The sequence below is a fragment of the Halichoeres trimaculatus genome, unplaced genomic scaffold (genome assembly GCF_033239565.1).
Source record: "Halichoeres trimaculatus isolate MK-OKI-2021-1 unplaced genomic scaffold, fHalTri1.1 fHalTri1_scaffold_8, whole genome shotgun sequence".
Classification (NCBI taxonomy): domain Eukaryota; kingdom Metazoa; phylum Chordata; class Actinopteri; order Labriformes; family Labridae; genus Halichoeres; species Halichoeres trimaculatus.
In genome coordinates this window covers 24,371,385-24,392,642 of record NW_027437186.1, presented here as the reverse complement: position 1 = coordinate 24,392,642, position 21,258 = coordinate 24,371,385, and the positions used below count along the sequence as shown (strand labels likewise).

General features: G+C 39.5%; 2 protein-coding genes across 3 annotated transcripts in view; one reads left to right on the top strand and one right to left on the bottom strand.

The window, feature by feature from the left end:
• Positions 1-5,612, top strand: part of insyn2ab (inhibitory synaptic factor 2Ab) — a 33,210-nt gene extending 27,598 nt beyond the window's left edge. For both annotated transcript variants that reach the window (XM_074675896.1, XM_074675895.1), the window contains exons 5-6: positions 3,693-4,136; positions 4,277-5,612. In XM_074675896.1, coding sequence (XP_074531997.1) covers positions 3,693-3,876 — 184 coding nt within the window. In that variant the 3' untranslated portion in view covers positions 3,877-4,136; positions 4,277-5,612. The remainder of the gene's footprint in view (positions 1-3,692; positions 4,137-4,276) is intronic.
• A 2,014-nt stretch (positions 5,613-7,626) lies between these two features.
• LOC141795308 (indoleamine 2,3-dioxygenase 2-like) lies at positions 7,627-17,866 on the bottom strand. The gene is made up of 11 exons (XM_074676140.1): positions 17,526-17,866; positions 12,418-12,546; positions 11,526-11,621; positions 11,311-11,430; positions 10,404-10,522; positions 10,229-10,243; positions 9,993-10,092; positions 9,704-9,821; positions 9,537-9,588; positions 9,148-9,296; positions 7,627-8,994 (listed from the first exon to the last, which is right to left on the bottom strand). The coding sequence occupies exons 2-11, from the start codon at positions 12,505-12,507 to the stop codon at positions 8,618-8,620; spliced, it is 1,236 nt and encodes a 411-aa protein (XP_074532241.1). The 5' UTR covers positions 12,508-12,546; positions 17,526-17,866; the 3' UTR covers positions 7,627-8,617.
• Between the last annotated feature and the right edge of the window lie 3,392 nt (positions 17,867-21,258).

The window sequence follows — 21,258 nt, the reverse complement described above, 5'->3', positions numbered from 1 at the left end:
GGAGAGAAGTTCTGCATCACATTTACATAACCTGTGGGGAGCTTCTGCTTCAACTGTTGCCTGTCAGTGAAGGAAATAAGTGTCACTCTCTGGTGATTTCATCTACTGTGCCCCCTCATGTAGTTCTGAAGATGTTACACTATTCTGAGGCCTGAACCACTCGACAAGTGAAGGATCGAACTGTGAATGGCCGAAGGGAAATTCACAGTAGAGAGAACAGAGAGTAGTCGTGAGCAGGTACGCGCTATGGGGTGAATTGAGTATGCGGTGCTAAAAAGACGTCTCACAGCAGCAGAATCCCTCCCAGGAGCAACAATCATTGAATGGCGTTCAGCACACCACGACGGCAGACAAACAAACTGCTCGCCACTGATCACAGCACCCAGCTACTCACACTGCATAGCTAAAGAGGTGATTAATCTGCTTTGCTGAATGCCCCAGAAAAGCCTCCCTGTCTCCAGCCGCTTCAATCTGTTTGTGTGCTGAGATGATCTTAGATATAGGGCTTTTGTTTGCTGAAGCACCTGGTGCCAGGTTGCCACCTGCATTGCACATCGCCGCCTCGAGCTTCCCACTGAGGCATTTGTCCACAGCACACTGTAATTGAAGTGATCTTCCAAGTGATTAATTGCTTAATAATTGCCGAGGCTATTCTGCATGGCGCTGCGATTCTGCTCTATGCTTTCTGTCAACTCAACATTCTTTACACAGCAGCCGTAAAAGACACAATTCAACATAAAACAAAAGATACAAATAGAGATAAAAGCAGGAGGGAATTAAACAATGGATGATATGAATAAGGGATGTAGTAAAACAAGTGCATCAAATAGTGCAAGAAACAGCAGTTCTGTCAAGATAAAAGCTGCCATCTGAGTTCCTCATTTTCAGGCATGCAGCGTACTAAACCTGCCAGAGTAACAAGGGAAAAAAGGGAAAACGTGAACAGCAGAGCTCAAGAAGAGGCTTTCCTTTTATTCAACAGAACATGCTTTAAAATCTTATTTCACATCAAAAACTATGCTAGCTTTCCAAGCAGCCACCAACCCCCTCTCCTGCCTTTCATTTCATCTTCAGTTGATTCATTGGAAGTCTGGTCCTGACAAATTCCTATCGTGCCCTCCATCCATGTTTCTGCCCTGAAGGCTTTAATGGAGCTCTGTTCTTAGCTGACACTTATCTTAAGGGTGAGGACAGTTCCTAGGATTCATTATGTCACTTTGAGTATAGCATATCCTTCAGCGAGCTAATTACGCTGCCCATCAGAACAGCTTCCCCCTATCAGGTCAAGCTTTTGTGTCTTAACGTCTGTGCGTTGGCAGACAAGGACGGAACAGGCATGTTTGACCTTGGCGTGTCAGATGCTGACTCTTTTGTCAGCGCTGGTGCTCCCTTCAACCTTTAATCCTCTTGACTTTGAATGGCAGGGTTGAGGCTGGTAACATGTAGCACTCTCTGTGCTTTCTAAATGTGTTGAGTAATGTTGGCTTTCAAATAAAATAATGAGGATGAATCAAAAATGCCCAAATACAAGTTGCAGGAAATGTCACTGTGGCACAAATAGCATATGATTCACTCTCCTTTATTTCCACTGTGATGCTCTCAAAATGTATTGACCACTCTGGAATAAATACATTAACAGCGCACTACAAATCAATAGTAATAAAGTGAGGGGAGATGGTGTATGATAATGCATTTATCCTTTACTTGAAAACAGGCAGTTAATCAGAGTCTGTTTGGCCTCTCCATGGTTTCATTTGGATGGGATTAAGCCCCACAATTCTCCCATGCTTGCGAGATTTAATCGGGGAGAGAGTTCAACTACAATGCGGGAACTAAATCAGACGGTGACCAGCCCTGGGATTATGCTGGCGCATGTGTTTAGTCTGATGTCAGGCAGCCCTCATTCTCACTTTTTTTTTGGATAGGAGTATAATCTATGCAGGAAAAGCCCTTTGACTGCATGGAGGGAGTAAAAAATATAGAGATGATGCAAACGAACTCTATTACTCGGAGGAGTCTCTGAAATATGGATATGTGCCGCAAGAGATATGTGCTGCCAGGGTGTCTGCCGGTGCATTTGAATGTGTGCCTTCCTCCCAGTCTCCATCTGGACATCAGTGGACTGTTAACACAGAAAAATAAGGCAAAAAAATAAAAATAAAAAAAATACTCACTTCAAATGAATAAACCAGATTTTTCTAGTTATCAATCTGGTGTTGAATTTTTTTTTTTGTGTTGTAGAGCTAGTGCAATGGGTTTTAGTACCAATGTGTCTATATGGCCTTGGTTGTGTGGGACTATCAGCTAAAGGACTGACTTCCTCTGAAACGGTGATTTTAAAGCCTTCCACTGCTACCCCTGGGTTGATGTCCACAATATACACAAAAGGTGATACATTCTACTGCACAAGTCTTGTTTGTTGGAGCAAACTCAGTATGTTAGTCTAAGGGTGTATTCACACCTGGATCATTTGAGACAGTTGTTCAAAAACAGTGAGCAGCCTGGTTCGTTTGGGCATATGTGAACACAGCAATCGCGCTTGGATGCGTGACAAAACAAGCGGGTCAAGATCAACGAAAATAGGTGGTCTCGGCTCACTTCTATTTGAGCCCTGTAGCATTTCCCGTGCAGCGAAAACACAACTGCCTCAGCAACTGGCACAACTGACTCATAACTTTGGCTCACACTGTAGTGATGGGTGCAGCAATGAGCCCAGTTGACAACTGTACAGTTGAAACAGTAGAAGAAGAAGGAGTGGAAGAATCAACCACGGCAGTAGAAGAAAAGAAAGGCTGAAGAACTGAAGAAGTGTGACTTATCGAAGTGCCTTAACAGGTCGGGACTCTTGAAAAAACTACATGTATTGGTCATATAGCGCACACTGGTACATGAGCCAGATAAACGCGATAACGCAAACAAGCCACACACGTTGTTGGTGCTCCATGGCTGTTCTTCCCTGTGGGTAAGTGGGTAAGAACATGAAAGAAGATAGGGAAACTCCCAGTCTTCCGGGTATGATTTCTGACCAATAAGAGAAAAAAAATCAATTGCATGAGGCATTTGTTTACAACCTTGGACCGCAAGAGACTTGCCTCGTGAACACAAATTAACCAAGGGGCAATCACAACAATTTTATCATTTTTGCCCCTGAATCGGAACAAAGCAAACAAGCCACAAGTGTGAATACACCCTAAAACAACAGAACAAACAGAAAAGAGGCTACAGGTGCTGATTTGTACACAAGACAAATCAAATATTTTTTAGTGAAATGAGGATGTTCTGAAATTCTTCTTAAGAGTTTCAGAATACCAGAATTTGCAACTTTCATTTTATATCAAGGGAAAGTCAAACCGCGCAAGGCGTAGGGACTGTGACTTAAGCTGGGGCAGAGTCACACACAGGATGTTGGAGGAAGGAAGATAACAAGTGAAATCTGGCTTCTTCCTGCACATAGAAAGATGAGATATGACACTATAATTGTCTTTTAGAACACTATGTCTTTAGATAAGCTCCCTCTTTCTTTGTGTATCTCTATATCGATTGACCAACCCACTGTCTCCCGCTCCAGAAGCTTTGAGTTGAAAAAATTACTTCAGATCTGTTTTTGATACTATCATTTTAAAGTATGGGGTAGTGAAAAGCAACAAAGTACCAACAATTTTGAAAACTTTATTTCTATTTCTGTCTTTCAGTGTTGAGCTGGACTTCAAGCTGCAGGAGGACAAGCTCCAGCCCCTCATGAAGAGACTTTGCCCTCTGGACAGTCGACAATGCCCTGCTCTGCCTTACTCCAATGAGGTGTTCACTTCCACCCCCAAACGCAAGTCCAAGACTGAGTCCAAAAAGCATGCTCGTTGGAAACTCTGGTTCCTTTGAATTTAACATGAGGCTTTGGAGAAAGCCTTTTTCTTGGGCGTATTAATACTCTGTTATCCCAAAAAGATGGATGAAGGAGTACTCAGAAGGAGAAATCAACATAAGAGGATGGATAATGATAGAAATCAGTTCATGTGGGGCCCTGAGTGGAGACTGCACAAGGAGAAAGCAGAGACAAAAAAAAAACATTTAAAATTCTGTCAAACCTTTTTCTGGCATGTTTGCTGAAGAGGGATGACACACGCACCTCCAGATACAAGGTGAGCTGTGGGATAGATTTCTGTATTTCTGAGGAAGGTTGTGGGGGTTTTATTCTGCATAAATGCACTTTTCAGTTATATCTATGTGCTCTTATTGTACTCTTCAATTCAATGTTCTTTTTGGTCCTTTGCCCCCTTAGAGAATATTGCTTGGCAACAAGAGGAGGCGCCATGTGGAGGGCCTTTTATGACCGAAGCGATAATCTTTGAATGGACATCAGCCCCACCTGCGGCAAAGCACAAACATTTGACTTTTGAGAGGAACACACGTAAAAAGACTGAACTCCAGTACAGTACATGGCAGTGTGTCAGCGCCGTTCTTATAACCTCCTTTATTCTCTCCTCTTCCTCCTTATCTGTTAACATCCTGCTCAGTTTGTCTGTGTGACTGAACGTCTGCTGCCTGCCTTTGTTAATAACCCCTGTCTCCTCCCTCTCTTTGTAACTCTGTCCTTTTATCTCCCTCTTTCTCTCTTTCTCTCTTGCTATCTCTCTCCATTTGGCTCACTGTGCAAGCAACCAACTAGCCAGCCAACTTTGCCTCAGCCGTCCTGTCTCCTTCTGTTGGCTACACTGACACATAATGTTCAGAAAATATATTTTAAAGAATCTGCGTCTTTTTAAACAAAGTACTGTGAAATGAACATTTCAAACGTGTGTTTGGTCTCTCTTTCTGAAGCAGGTACAATTGTTGAAAACAGAGTCCTCTGGGCTTGGTCAGATTTTTTAACAGCATATGTAATGTTTTGACTACTTCAAAGGCAGAATATTTTCTATTAGAACTTATACAGTGTTTGGGTTCTTGGTTTTGAATTTCCAACAGAAAGTAAAGGCTATTTTCACATTTCTCTTGGTGTCAGTTAAGAGTCTGCCTTGCTTCTCAGTCACTTATTGTGTCACATTTAAGCTTAAATCTACTCATTAGACGTTTCTTTTATTTTTTTGTTGGCTAACACTTGAACTGTTGTTTTATATCTATGTATTTTTCTCATCTCACTAAAAGTTTCTTGTAAAATGAAGCTTCTTTTCCTCTCACAGTAGACAAGTGTATGACACCAAACATCTGTCTACCAACCAACACAAATGACTGTGCACTGAACTTGCAAGAGTAGAAGGGCTATATACAGTGCTTAAGGAGTGTGGTAGCAGTCTCACAGCAGAGATGACTTGTAGCCTCCAGCTTTGGACAAGTGCAGAAACAGATGAAAAATAAGATCATGTAGCAATGACACTGAACTTGCACGCTGTTACAAAGCAGGTATTTGCTGAATACTTGAAGTTATTTTATTACAGCGGCTCTTATGTAGGTTATTTTACTGTTAAATGATCAAGAACTGTCAGGATGACTGAAACTAGCCTCCCACCATCAGACAGAACTCATTTACTAAGTCACCTATGTCCATGCAAGGATCTGTACCCTGAGAAAGTGCAATTCAATGAATATGTGCAATATTATGCATTTTTCTACTGTTTCTACATCACTATTAAATCATTTTCAACTGAAGGTGATTTGGTGTGCTACTATGTTTACAGAGAGAGAACACAGCAGCAAAATGGGTAGAGCTTATCACGCAATGTTTATCACAGAAGTTAGGTCCTGGATGGGATGGTATAAAGAGGAATCTTGAATGGAAGTCATCCATTACCAGCTGTTGGCCGTACCCAAAGACCTTAAAAGGTTGTCTTTCTCTTTAAGAGATTGTCAACAGGTATCCAAAGGTTTCTGAGTTTTAAGTTTCAGTGGCGTGACAACAAGGGCTTGAATTCAGGCTGGGAACTTCTGTTAAGATAAGCTAATAATGGTTAGATTTAGCTACTGTGGGATTTTTTTGATACTTTACCAATTACATTTATTATGAATTCTCAACTGGTTGGGTTTTAGTCCCTGAAAGGATAGTTCATGACAGAAGCTAGGGCTTGTAGGCTATTTTTGCACTACTTGCAGGCATCCTTGTTATTTATTAATTAATTAATTTATTTATTTATTTATTTTGGATCCCCATTAGCTCAACACTGGAGCACAGCTAGTCCTCCTGGGGTTCAGGCTTAAAACAAAAATATTTACAAGAATAAAATATATACATCTAAAGTTACAAGAACACAGCATAGTCTGCACAATCAATCACATTTTGGAAAGAGAAATAAAAACATACAACACACAAATCGAAACCTTATAATAACTTCTTAAAAATATAAATTAATTTAAAAAAAAAAGAAAGAAAAAAAAATGATGTAATCCACAAAACATTGATTCAAGGTTAGGACAAGAAGAATGCCACCACTATGTGCCTATTGTTTTACAAATATGATGTGCCAATGTGATTTTAATGTGATTTCTAAAAATACATTTTTGTGTTAATTAAGTCAATAGCAGTGGTAGGGACTTCCACACCTTTATTGCTCTGTACAGTGCTGTGCATTTTAGGAAATCTGTCTTTACTTTTGGTAATGAAAACTTTCCCTTCGTTGTCTGTCTTGGTAATATTGACATTTCTGAAAACAAAAGAGTATTTTACATTGGCTGTAATAACATACACCTACTTGGTTATTACATAACTCAGGATCTTCCTATGATTAGAAACATAGAGTTTGTAGTTGAATGGAGACAGAAATGAGAATTCAGGAGAGGTTAAAACAGCTCTCTACCCCATCCCATCTTGATGTGACAGCAGAGAACTACACCAGGACCGGCTGTAGTCACAGCCAGAGTTGCATTCACCAGCTGTCAAACAGCCCACATTTTACATCTTTTGTGCTTTAGTGAAGCAGACTTGGACCATGACCAGGGCTCCACAGCAGTGCGGTTCAGCTCCCTCCTTCCCTTTCTAATGTGATTAGTCTTCAATAGCGAGAAGAGACACAACCTTCAAGTCGGGACCAGGAAGAGAGTGGGAGTTCCAGTCCATCAAACTGAGTGACCTGATCCCCCGTCCATCCATCCGTCTCCTTAGATTACCCCTGCTGTGTCCGTCTTTTTCATTCTCCTCAGCTGATTCTCCTGTGCTTTATTTTACTAATGTTCTGTATCGTCTCATTCTTTCAGCATTTCCTTTCTCTATTTTTTCCTCTGCTTATGGTTCTTTCTACATTTATCTTCCTTCTCCGCCATCTGCTTCTTACTGTCAAGTATGGAAATGATCCATTTTCAATATCGGTTCGCCAAGCCAAAATAGCTTATTCTACTCATTTTTTTTCTTTCAAGTTTGGCTTTATTTGGATGACTACATGTACTCATACAAAATCTTTAACAGTTCACCAAAGATTATTCACAACGTAATCAGACAAAATGCAAAAAAGACAAAATATTTATCGAACTTTAGAAAAGAATTAATTTAATTCATGTGCAAAAGAAAGACAAAAAAATTTAATTTTGCAAATTATATACTTTACAAACAAAAAATAGAATGTTTAATTTATATATAAATATAAATTATTATTTTAAAAGTTTAATAAATATTTAACATGAAAATATACTTATTTGCTTTGCCATGGTGTGTATACACTCATATCAAATGATAAATAATGGTGTATTTGAGTAAAGAGCAGTTAAAGTCAAAACAGGGAAATTTTGTATGGAGCTCTCTTCATGCCGATGTAAAACTGCTTTTGTGCCAGGTAGCTGATAAGGCTACATGTTTTTCTGATTTGATCTTGAATCTTTGAGTTAATCCTGATTTACTGATCACAGAGAAAATAAAGATTAATATAGTAAAAGCGAGTAATCTTGCACTTACATCACACATTACTTATAGTATGCTATTACCTACAGATTAATCCAACAAATGTACCCGACACTGACAATCCGCCATTACTGCAGTGGGGTCCCCCTAAAACATAAGCACGTTTAAATGCAAGTTGTGCTTCAAAGAAGTCAGTTTTTAACTCTTTACTTTCCTGTCCTTTAGATGTAACTTTACTCATGAAAACATATTTAGCATGTGGAAGTTTCTACATGTGACAAACTTTGACTTTGCACAACACACAACTGCTACTCACTTGACCTCAGCAAGAGTCCCCCTGTATCGGAGCAGACACTTGATAAAGATTCACCTACCGCACAGTAGACAAGGTCATTTGTCAGAAGTGGATCAAGAATATTGTAATTTGAAGTCATTTTGTCCCTTTCTGAATGACCTGTTGATTGCATTTCTTCCCAGGTGATGAATAAAACAATCAATAGGGTTCTCCCACTATCTAGAAAGCTAATCAAGATGCTGCATTAGAATTGGCATCCAAATGCCACAAGTATATAGATCTTTAAATTTTGTTTACGGTTGGCTTTCAAGTTATGGTAGATGCTACTTTAAAGTAAAAATGTCTGACCCCACCAAACAGTGAAGTCACCTTCAAGTATGCTTCAATATCAATGCAGCATAATAAGTAAGTATAAAGAAGAAATAACTTGGTAAAGGCTTTGTTATTTCTCGCATACAAGATCGTCCTGTATCTGTTGAATGCAGTGCATATTATAATATAAGAAGTTACATTTCAGCTTCTCTTGACATTGCTGTCCTCCCAAAATCTAGTGCTTTTTGGGTGGTGTTACGGACACTCTTAAGAAAGACCATTGGTACAGATCCTCCGGCCCCAGTCTTGTCCAATGCAGTACACATGCCTCTGAACGGGCAGCCTGCAGCGCGGGCCTTATTTCCAGGCACAACAATGTATTTGGTCACAGTATTGAGGTGATAGTTACGTAAATCCACCAGAGCTGAGACACAGGATTTGTAGGCCTGGCAGAGGTCAGGACTTGGGTGAGATTGAATGAAGTCTCGCAGATACGGACCGACAGAGAGAGTTTCTATCAGATGCCGGTGGGCGGGCGGCATGTAATCTCTCATGCGTGTCAGGAAGGCACCTAGATTGGGTGAATCAATGAAGAGAGAGGAAGCAAATAACAACCTTTCCTGGAAACATTTTCTGTCAGAGCAATCAAGTGACTGCTCTAACGGAGTGATTAATTCATGAGAAACATCAGGGGGGTCAAAGGTGGAAAAAGATGCATCTTTACCTGTCTCATCCTCATGCTGGATGCACAGCAGAGCATCAAAACATTGAATGGCTGAGCTTTGGGCCGCGCTGCCACCAGATAAAAAAATTGGCTCATCACTCACACCTTCGTATAACAGCCCATTTGGAAGCATGGGATTATCCCGCCACCTAAAGCAGGTCAAACATACACATTCCTAAAACCTTACTCTTTATACATTCACAAGCAATCAGATACACACAGTACTGTTTCACAAAATAGTCATCCAGATCAGCCGGAGGAACAATTATATGCAGCAGAGGAGAAGCAGAGGGGAACTTTGATGCCTGACAGAGACATTTATGTTCACCAGATACATTTTATATTACAATAATTAATAACTTGGACATTGTAATGACACTAAAACTCACCCTGAAAGAAATATTCTTAATTTTCCATGGAACACTGTTGGATCCACATATTCTGCAGAGAGAACAAATTCAGTCACTCCAATTACCTTGAATTTCTCTGCCTTTATACACTGCACAGCATGTAAATTGATTTAATTCAAATTGGTAAGTTGTAATTCAAAACTCACTGTGCATAAGTTTGAAAGTTTCCCTCATCTTCTTCAAAGACTGAGTCACTTTGGCGAGACCTTTCTGAATGTTGATGAGGTCTGAGATTTTCATAGCATGCATCACCTCCAGAGATCCCTGGATAGAGTTGTAAGTATAAGTTTTAGTACTGAATGACAAGGTACACATAGTCACAGTGTGTGGATTAAAACAGAAAGAGAGTAGACAGATAGAAAAGGAAGGGCTCAGACTAAGGTTCAGAAAGAGTTAACATGCCTAAGAGGAAGAGTAACTGCCGCCAGTACTAACCGTTATGCCTGAATTGGCAGCCATCTCAACCAACTGTGACACTATGAAAAATCCCCGGCAACTCTCTCCACCAGGAAAGGAAAATATCAAGTCCATGTTCCTGTTTTTATTTTTTCAAAAAGGAAGGTTTTGGAAATAAATGAGCTAAGCATCATGTGAAGAGGAGAGCACACAAATCATGTGAAAGTGCAGCTGAGCACAACAGAGAAAATGATTTTGCTTTCTCTTCTACTCACCCAATTTCCATTTCTCTGAAATGGAAACAAAGACAAGAGTTAAACATGTTTTGGGAGGAAGAAAATCTGTTATTTTTCTTTGGAGTTTTCTAACACAAACTTAGATTGTAACATTTCTATTATTTGAGCAGCATGTCTGTGGACCAAGAAACATGAAGTCAGACAGCACACTCACCCTGAAGGATCCCTCAATTTCCAGTTGGCCAAAACAGAGTCAGCATAGGTCAGGATGGGTGGAAGGCCAAGCCTGCGAGATATCAGCCAAAAAGGCCAGGCCAGGGCTTTTGGGAGAATCTGTCAAACAACCAAAGAGGTATATTTTAAATCAAGTAGTGATGCCTTATTGACATTTCTGGGGGGTTTAGACTTGCTAATGCAACATCCCTGGTACCGGTCATGGCTGTTAGCCGGATACTTAACTCCAACTGACATCAAGGAGTCCCCTGACTTCCCTTGCAGCATTTCTGGTTGTTCATAGGTTTTTTTTAGATACCCTGAAAGCCATGTTTGTGCCCTAGCTGCACAGAAGCCACCTGCTAGGATGTGGTTGTTTGCTAGTGCTAGTGCAGTAATGCTATTGTGCCTCAGCAACCGGATGTGAGAATGCAAAGGTGGCAGATACAGTTTTAGCTGTATGTCAGCTGTGGTAGCTATGATAACAGGTAACTATCACAGGCAAGGGGCCATAAATCTGGAAGAGTACTCGATGCTGGTGATGCTAATTCTGCTAATGCAAGCCAGAGTCTGTGATCCTGTATTAAACAGTGTAATGTAAATTGTGCAGAATTTAAACTTCTGCTTAAACCACCAAGAAGTTAGAACATCCCTGGCTTAGATTGGCATTTAATTGAGTATGATTTTTTTCTGTTATTATTTCATTGAGTTTTGCTTAATCACTAACTTGCACCTAACAATTTCAAAGTCCCAATTTCTTAAACTTTTGACCAAAACCTGTAAAGCAAATTACTTTCCCACCGGCCAAACATTTTGCTTCTTAGAAAGTCACATTCCCAGCATCAACATTTCAGCAACATTTTATTAGCATTTCTATCCCACCTTAGAATAAAATGTCTGTGTTTTACCTCTGCAGGTGCATGTTGCCCTTCCTGCCACACATATCCCATGCTGATAAATCCCAGAGCTAGATGAGCCAGCCTGAGCTCCTGATGGTTACTCAGGAGATGAGTGCTCAACACCGGCATCTGGGGATGAGATTTTTCTGTTTATATTTATGCTGTCATGTCGACATTCGTTTGCAAGAGGTTCAAACACTGCCAGCGCTCAGTATCATCCTCACCTTATGAACCAGATCTCGCAGTTTACGAGACTCTATCAGATGATGGAGATTATTCGCCAGGTCTAGCCATACCCGGTAATAGTCTGGAAGATCAGTCTGGAAGATAATCAGAATAAAGGGTAATAAGTGTAAAAAGTACTTTCTCATTTATTAGATTTATTTATTAATTTATTTTGCATGGGGGGTTTTCTTGCAGAGTGTAATCAGTAACATCATCAGCTCATGTTTACCGTGGTGCCTGACCTGCATGTCAGAGAATGATTGCTGCCATCAATCACAGACAGAAAGCAATTTAAAATAAGGAGGCAGAAGAAAACGAAGAAAATTACCCAAGCAGAAAAACAGGGAATGCCCTGAAGTGGAATCACAGTATAAGCATATGTTTGGGCTGTGTTTAACGCAAATGTTTAATAATGTTTCTTAATTTCATAAGTGTTAACATAAACTTTAACTCACAGGTTGTTATTAGATTATTTTTGATATGTATATAAGTTAAAGATGTCATCTTTGAGACCTATCATTGTTTCATAACACATCTCCCTGAACCTTTGGGAGTTTCAGATATATGAATATTGTGATTCGACATTCAACAAAATATAAAGTGTACAGAGCTTGAGAGCAAGTAGGTTTAGTCATGTAAACAACTCAAAATAAACATAGAAATACAGGCCTTCATTGCATCAATAACCCTTCATGACATTACTCCACACAGACAATAATAACCTGAGTCAGCCAAGAGGCTCTGAGTCTGAATCATATAAACTGTTTCTTCAAAATAATACTAACATCTACAACATAGTCTTGTTTCATCTGTGTAATATGTCAAAAAGAAAATCTTGAAGACAGGGAATTTCTGTTTTATGAGACAAGAAAAGATGACAAGGAAACTTACCAGAGGTTCTTCAAGCAAAAATCCGAGCTCCTCAGAAACATCAAAAGTATCACAATCTGCCTGCAGTGTTCCTCTGCTGCACATATCCATACTGTGCTGGAGTAGTGGATTTAGTCCTAGTAGATGTAGCTTTGAAAGAAGAATTGCTATGAGGTTACCCTACACAAATATTTATTGGAACTGTGTCCTAATTCCCCTCCTTTGCCACATCCCTTTTACTATCTGCTACAACTGAGAGCCAATCAGAGTCTCTGTGCAGTAATGTCACAGACTTCACAGTACTGAATGGAAATCCCCTCTTTTGTATGCAATGTAAATAAAATCTCACCAATTCTGTCAGCAGTGAAACAAAAGCTGCTGCAAAATTCATATTCCACTAAACAAACTACTAAAATATCATGTTTGTGTGACTTGGATTTCCAAACAGTGTTGATGACAGCTGTATAGGTAATAGACACAAATACCAACCTGAAAGTAAAACTAAAAGTACACTGTTGAATAATTCATAAAAACTGCTTAGGCTGCACTTAGAGGTGTTACATAACATCAAAACAAAAGCTGGAAATGCCAGTGAATTGTTATCACTTAGCCACACATCTGCACATATAGGTTATTTAATTATTAACAGGTACTACTTTGTAGGAGAAAAAAAAAACTTTCGTTCAGTAGTAAATATGAATTTGTCACAAATAACATGTTTTAGTAACAAAAGTGCAGATACTTATCCTCACTGACAACCCTAGAGGTAGACAGTTATCGTAAAATGACCACAACCAGATAACTCAGCCAAAGTAATCCCTCCAGCTCATTATGTGAGAATGGAGTGCTTCCAGAAATCAAACAGTAATGTATGCAGTTTTGTTCTCCTTGTTTTGAAGGTTGTCAACTGGCACGACAGAAGGATTTTGGGGAGAAACGTGTCTCAGTGTCACATCTCATCTGCAGCGGTACATCACAAATGTGATGTGAGTGCAAATACAAGGTGTCAGCAGTGGAAGCGTGTCAACAAACAGGTTGAGTTTTCCTGAGGTTTTTACACTTTACAGGTGAGATCAAGTGAGGTGAGAGGAATCTGTGGGTCCTTTTTTGTGTATACAGAGGATGGGACTCATATCCAGACTCTGTCACTCATTCACTAAAATCCTGAACTTGTCCAGTCATTTGGTTGTGTAAATGAAGACTTTAATATCATGTTGTACCTAACTTTACCCTGCCAGCTTCTTTTACAAAAGTTCATGTGATTCATCTGAAAGGTCAAAGTGAGTCACTGTGGGTAATGACACTGATGACGTTACACAGAGAGAAGTGTCTCTGTTCTCCTTTCCGTACACCCATTTATTACTTTCTGTTCCTATATCTGTAATACAGGAACAACTGTAATTTTGTGTTATTCTTCAAAGAATTCCACAAAGGACATATTTTTGATTCTGTTAGTTTAGAGATAAAACAGGTAATGACAAACAAATCCTTGATGCAGGCAAACACCCAAAGTCCAACTTCAGCGGCTCACAGGGAAAATCAAGAGAAAGATCAATAAATTTGAAAAAGAACAAGAGAGCTGCACTTGAGTGCCTAACAGTGCAAAGCAGGTGTGTCTCAAATTTGCATTTAATATCACCAAATCATCTTGTAAGCTGACCTAAAGTACTCCAGGAAGTGAGGAGATATCACTGAGGAGCAAAGTCCAAGGATACTTATGCCACAGTGGAATCTTCTCTGAAAGTGTTTACCAGCAGACACACCCCCTTTCTGTTGGATATCAGTGTCAGAGAAGATCTCGCAGATGATCACATTTGACTCATCATTTACTGGAACTTGGCACTCATATTGGGAAAGAAGGAAACAGGCCTTATAAGCTCAGCATAAACTTATTTGTGTCAGTCTGAAAGGGAATGACGGGAAAGCTTCTGTATTTTACAGCTGGTGATAAGACCAGGGTAATGGTTAGTAGTAATTTGATTTTTTTTTAATCACCATCTCATTAAAGATGTTTTTACTACAGGTCTGGATGGCATAACCTTACACAACTGTCTTCTTTAATTACAAAAATAAGCTTTGGATAACAATTATATTCTTCAAACATTATAATAACAGAAATAAGTCACACATGAGAGTGATAGCTCCTAAATTGTGGTTATAACAATTAGAGTGCATATAAACAGACACAAATAATAATAAAAAGTAACATATTCACAGTGTTCCTCTGAGGAGCACTCAGCACACATTATAAAACAAATATGGAGAGTAAATTGTTCTTAATTTGCAGGTGATTGTTTGGTGGGTGAAATTTTGAAGAGTGAGCAGCCCTGCTCTGAGACTGATATTTACAGCTCTGTTTATATAAACTACTCAGATTAATAACCTGATCAGAATGAAAATGCTTCATGTAAACATCCTAACCAGAGACTGAAGAACGACAGGCCTTCTCGTAAAGAAATTTATGCTGACTGTAATTCAGATTAAAAGCTAGGTAAACACTTAATCAGATCACTTCTTCCGAGTTGATAAAATGCTTTTCAAGCGCTTGTCTACCTTGCGAGACACGACTTTGGTTTTTGCTGGAGAGGGACGCTGTTAACAAAACAATCTGTACCCGATACAACTTTTTTTCACTGGGCACTTTAAAACTTGGCTTCATGAACACCACAAGAAAAAAAAACAGATCCAAAACAAATACATGCATCCAAAAGCACAGGCACAAGAGGAGGGGAATGAAATCTCCAGGGGGAAGCAGAGGAGCATTATGAGGGTGCATGCTGCAGCATTAGTTATAGATAATGATGCAGGGACAGCTGTTTGTTAAAAACAGGAACAGGCATCAGAAACAGCTTCCTTCTCTGCTATTTCAGGCTTAACAGACTGCAATCATGTACATGCCCATGGTTTTATTCATGCTAGCGTTAGGATGCATGGCTCATGTCACATGTAACCTTATTGGTGATATAGATTTCAGAAATGAGCACTACCAAACAAAAGTTCAATGAACATGTGCAGACACAATCAGCTGTTTAACCTGCACAATGGATGATCCTCATGTGATCAGATGTAACCAAAAACCATCATTTCTTTCCTTTGCATGATGCTCAAGGGGAACAGACAAGTGATGGGAAAAGCAGTTCATTTCAGTGTACTGAATCAGCAGAATCAGCTTAGTAAAGTGATTCATTTGAAAGATGTGTTCACTGAATAGTTCAGTATTTCTCCATAACTTCTGCCTGCGAATCAGAATTTAACAGGGCTGAGACGATATGCTACAGGTGTTGGGGTGTCTATTTGATTTAAAGAATCTTGATTTTGATATTGTCAAGCAAAAAAATCCTGGTATATCCCATATCGATTTTTTTCTCCCCCACTAAGAATTTCATAAGCTGAAAAGAGGCCCAATTGTGCTGAGAATGACCAGTGGTAAATAATAGGCTAATGAGCTGAGAATTTAGTTGGATAAAGCTCCAGTTTGCAAACTGAAAATTGCTAAAACAATCCCATATATTTTCCCCGACCATTCTGTTTGTTACATTCAGTACACAAATCAATCACTGACTGTCTGACTGAGAGTAAGAGACACTCATAGGTGAAGCTCCTGTTCAATACGTTCAGTGAGGGAAGTGAGGGAGTGAGTTGTGTTTGAGCTCCTGTTCAGTGAGTGAACATGAGACATGAGAGGAAGATGTAGGGGCAGGCTGGAGCAATACAGGGCTCCAGACCGACTCTGTCTTGTTAGTTGGGCTTAGGAGAGTCTCATGGCCTAGAAAGTCCGACACAAGATAGGAGAGAGGAGAGCGCAACTGGAGTTGAGAAATGTACGACTCTTTTCATTAAGTGATTCAGTTCAGTTCACCTAGATGATTTGTTTATTTTGAACAAATCGTTCGAATCAACAGAAAACCTCATTCCAAAATACTTCTGTGAAATAAGATATGTAAAGTCTGCTAACTTAAGACCTGATATGAAGTTAGACTACCCTCTCCAAATCAGGGAGGGGTGCACAGATACTCAAGATATAAACACGCAAGAACAGCAGGTGAAGAGTTCCAATAAGCATATATGTTTCTGAAAACTCAGTTCACAGTTGATACAGTGTAGATGCAGCTTTACTCTTTCGCAGCAGGAGGTGCTGACTTAATTCTTTGAAGTGTGATCATCTCTGGAGTTAGGACCACAAACAGATGCATCATTCCAGTGTTAGCAAAGCAAAGGCCTTCCTTTCCCTGTCATGCAAGCCCTCCATGCCTGCTTCCCAGTGTCAGCATACTTTACTGCCACTGGCAGCAATCTCTTAAAACCATTTAACCCTCCGAAGCAGCAGAAGGAACAGACAGCGAGGAGAGGTGAGCAGGAGGGATGAAAGCTGCGGTGCTCAAATTAATTTCAAGACCACCTACCCAGTCATCACACACAGGGGGTGCACAGGGACAGTAAATTTACTCTGCAAGAAGTGAAGTGGATAAATTGTTCAAAGGAGACTTGAAATCAGGACAGCACCAGTGCAATGTTGTACTTCAAGGAGAGGAAGGGGAATACCAAGAGCTGCTGTTCATCTTGTGGATTTGTGCTCTGTCTCAGTCCCTCATCTTTCATTTTTGTTTTTTTTTTCTTCACTCACAGTCCGCTGCTCCCCAACCACTATCACATTCACATTGTCTGAGGAAAAGAGTGATGTCCAACTTCAACATATACTGATAGAAAGAGAAGCACTCAGAAAAATGATGTCATCCCCTGAAAACTTTGGATGTTAAGAATGGCCTGTGCCAGCAGGTATCAGGTATCTGGGTTAAGTTTGTCTGGGACTTCATGATGACTTTTTGCAATCATAACCCTTTCCGGGTTATAATGCAGGCCTGAATGGGGCTTGAAACTCATGGCAACTTAAATAGCATCTGATGTGGAAACAAAATATTTATGTTATATTTATCAAGGGTAAATATTAATTTCATAACTACTTAGAGTCTAATAGGAAACTGGTAAACCAACTTCTACGTAACGTAAATACGACTATATGAACCCTTTTATTGCCTTGTTACGAAACACAAAAGCGTTGACGCGCTTTGAGCTCATGCACATGACGAAGCAACAGTACCTCCTTTAGGTAAAACTTGAACAGCTCCTACCTTGTTCAGATGATCCTCAGCGCGCAGTAGCACTGCAATGATAACCAGCCAGGTCTAAACCGCCAGGTGCAGAAACGGACATTCCCACACCTGTTGTCCGGTGGAGCTTCGCGGTGTCCAAATGCTGGCCCCGGCATCACTCCCAGCGACGCGGCAGCTTTAGATTTACAGTTTAGAGTGCAAAAACACACGTTCCGTCAGCAGAAAACAGTCAAAATCACGTAGTCAGAAGTGTGATCAAGGGCGGAAAGTTTGCTGTCCAATACAGAAGAGAAACTAGCAACTTTTGGAATTAATGTTGCACGACCCAGCGTGGCAGATGGGCGGCGTCACACCTGCGTCGTTCAGCCGCTCACTTTCTCCTCCTCTCACGCACCGGAAATACTTTTAACACTTTTTATTTATTTATTTATTTATTTATTTATTTATTTATTTATTTATTTAATAATTTAAACCATATCCTATCATGATGATTATAATTAATACTTAAATTTACCAGAAAAATATTTTGGCAATTCAACTAATTGCAAATTAACAATAACTTAACATTAGAACTAAACATCAGTCAGGCACTTTTTTGAATCATTATTATGCATGGACTTCTGTTTTTCTTCTTTTTTTTCAGGAAACGAAAGGAAAAGCACAAAGTCCTGTTGTGTATCAGGTTATTACACAATTCTGGCAAATGCTGTAAGGGCGATGTACAGGAAAGCAGTGAAAGATTGCAACACAGCATGACATCAACACACCCGCTTATCTGCAATAAATTCACCTGACACTGTCAGTGCCCTGTTGTAAACTTACATGGACTCAAACAGCAGTTATTGTACTCATACAGTGAATCTGTTTGTAGTCTGGCCAAACAGTTAAGGATATTTACATCCTCATGAGATGCTCTGGTGGGTTATGTCTGGTTAATTTGCTGGGCAAGCAGAATTTGTTACGCAATTTTACTGAAATATTTCTACTTCATTGGGCATATCAACCCACTAAGGACAGTTGAAAGTGTAAATCATCAAAAAATAGGCTTGTAAAATGGAAAATGTTAAAATACATATTTTTTTCTTGTAACACAGCTTTATTGCTATCTCCCCTTTGTATTTCTGTGTTCTTCAAATCTTCAAAAGTGTAAAATTGTTGCTCTTGTTCGTTATTTCACATTGTGCTGTCTCCAATTCGACATCACTGGTTCCATCACTGGTTCCACCATGAACTATGCATGGGATAACTAATGTGAGTTGTTTTGATTCTTAATCATTATGTATTAACTGGCTAAGTTTCAAATTCTCTGTATCTTGAGAAAGCCTTTGAGAACAACCTGAGGTTTAGAGCTGCATGCAGGACAACAGTTAATTGGGTCTATATTGGGTCGGCTGAAAGATTCTGTTCACAAAAAGTATTAAGAGGTAGGGTGTCAAATAATCCCATTCTATGTGCAGACCGTTTTGATAACTAACCAGGACAATTATATGAGTCTGTGGGACGTGGTTATTTTAAATAAAAGCATTTGTTTTTAGAGATCACTGAATGATTAAAAAAATGGACAAAAAAAGAAAGCATAAAAAATATATTTTTATTATATATTATAATAAAATATATTATAATTTAATATAATTGTATTGTATTATAATAGAATCATTTTGTTACTTACTTAAAAAAAAAAAGGCTAAAAAGTTTTTTTTTTTAATTATGTTGGTGTGAGGCTTGTGCACATTGTTGAAAACAGCCCAATCGACATCTGAAACGCCTAGATTAAGCTGTCTCACAGTATACGGCCAACTGTAGAACAAACCCTGTCTTTGCTCGGATTGACTGAAATGTTTTCTCTGATAAGAAATCGCTGCTACTATTCCTAACCACTTTTAACCCCCCCAGTCACATCTTTGCTATATTAAAGACATGTAAAAATTGTTTTCATCAGAGTCTTGGGATGCTCACCGTACAATCCTTTTTCTCATAGCTATCGTGGTTTTTGTACAGTGTCCGCTGTTTCCTGCCCTTAACTGGCCCAAATATCCTGCTCTAGATCAACTGTCACTTCTACTTTTTCCCTATTTTTCTTTCATTTCACCTGTACAACAACTTAATCTTTAACAGCTCTTGGCAAATGGTGAGTGAGAAAAATCTTCATCTGCTGTTGCCAGGGTTCAGGGTTGATTTGACTCCTAGGAGTACAGATTTTTAAATTTCCTGTGAGGTACTTTTACATCCCCAGTGTAACAAGTAATCTATTTTCCATTTACATGTTAGCACAGATGAGCAGGTAACAATATATGCATTCATTATACCTGGCTTGCTAGCTTAGCGCTTCCACTCTAATAAGTCATCTAATGACTGAGCCATGGGCACAGACTTAACTTGATTAAATAACTAACTTGATAAATAATTTTGCTCTCTCCTGCCTCACCATCATGTATAAAAAAAAGTCCAGAGACAGCAAATATGTGATGCTGAAGGGCTCACATATGTGAGGCTGGTAGTTACTTTCACTCCCTGTAAATGGTCTTTTGTCGCAAGTCAGACTCCATCTTTTCACATAGCCTGTCTCTTAGCTGGTTATGAAAATGATTTGTAATGACAGTGGAGGATATATTCATGCCCGCAAAGGTAGCAAAAAAAAGAAGCAGTGGGGTAGTGGTCAATATGCAGCAGCCCCCTCTATCCTTAATTACAAGAGGAATCAAAATAAGACTTGCATATTTTTAAGCAGCACTTTTGGATCTTGTTTTTGTGTATTGCATCAATAATAAATATGTTTTAAATTTACTATTTAAAAAAGTTTAGGCCTCTAGGCCAAGCATTCATTAAAATTTAAGAAATATACTGCATTATTCAACACATATTGGTTAGCTCAGATTATTTTGTTGCTTGGCCCTTTAAAATTGAGTTATTATGACTGAAACAGTTTCTATCTCAGTTGTGGAAGCTGTGACTTTGCTGAGGAATGAGAGGTGTGACACATTCTGACAGCCAATTTATCAGTCTATGTTGTAATCCACTGTACCTGAAGATGACACTTCAGACAAGTGAGAACCCGTTTGGCTTGTGGTCATACTTCTAACATATGGTACATGTCAAGAGGGACAGAAAACAAAGAGTGAACACTGTGGATACAGAGCATGACCATTTTCAGCATTTGCTATCTGTCTTTGTATTTATGGTGTCCACATACCACCACACACGAATGGACACACACACACACACAACCCCAGCTGAACCACCCACATGCTGAATAAACAGACAGAGCACAAGGTGGATCATTAGTCAAAGCTATAGGGGGAGTTGGTAAAGGTGTGTGGTATCCATTATGCACCATAGCAGGATGCCCATCAGTATTAGCGCAGACTGATGCTGGGATAGACAGAGAATACTTCCCTTTTCTGTCCCTGTGGAGTGGAATCCATATTTCAACTGGACTGTCAGAGTCCAGAGCTGAGAGCAGCACTGGAAGAGAACATTCAGAGTTTACTACTCCTGCTGCTTCTGCTGTAACAATGCATGTGTGGAGGAGCCGCAGAGTTAGATCAACATGTTGCAACTCTGCTGTTTAAAGGTAAAAGAGTACACATATTAAACCAGTTAAAAATAAATGACATGATCTGTGGTTATAATTGACTTCTCTTGACATGGTGAAGCAAGATAAACTCCAAAGTGGGTTGAGGTTCATAGTTTTGTTGGTTGGAGTGACTCTCACTGGGCCTCACTTATCACTGTGGTGGTATAAGTATGCTTG

Bases quoted from the DNA above. Each gene is read 5' to 3' on its own strand.
- LOC141795308 (XM_074676140.1), bottom strand. From the start codon at position 12,507: ATGGATATGTGCAGCAGAGGAACACTGCAGGCAGATTGTGATACTTTT. The intron at 10,523-11,310 runs GTAAAACACAGA...GTTGTTTGACAG, and splicing joins GGCAACATGCACCTGCAGAG to ATTCTCCCAAAAGCCCTGGC. The intron at 9,822-9,992 runs GTTAGTACTGGC...AACTCTATCCAG, and splicing joins CTGCCAATTCAGGCATAACG to GGATCTCTGGAGGTGATGCA.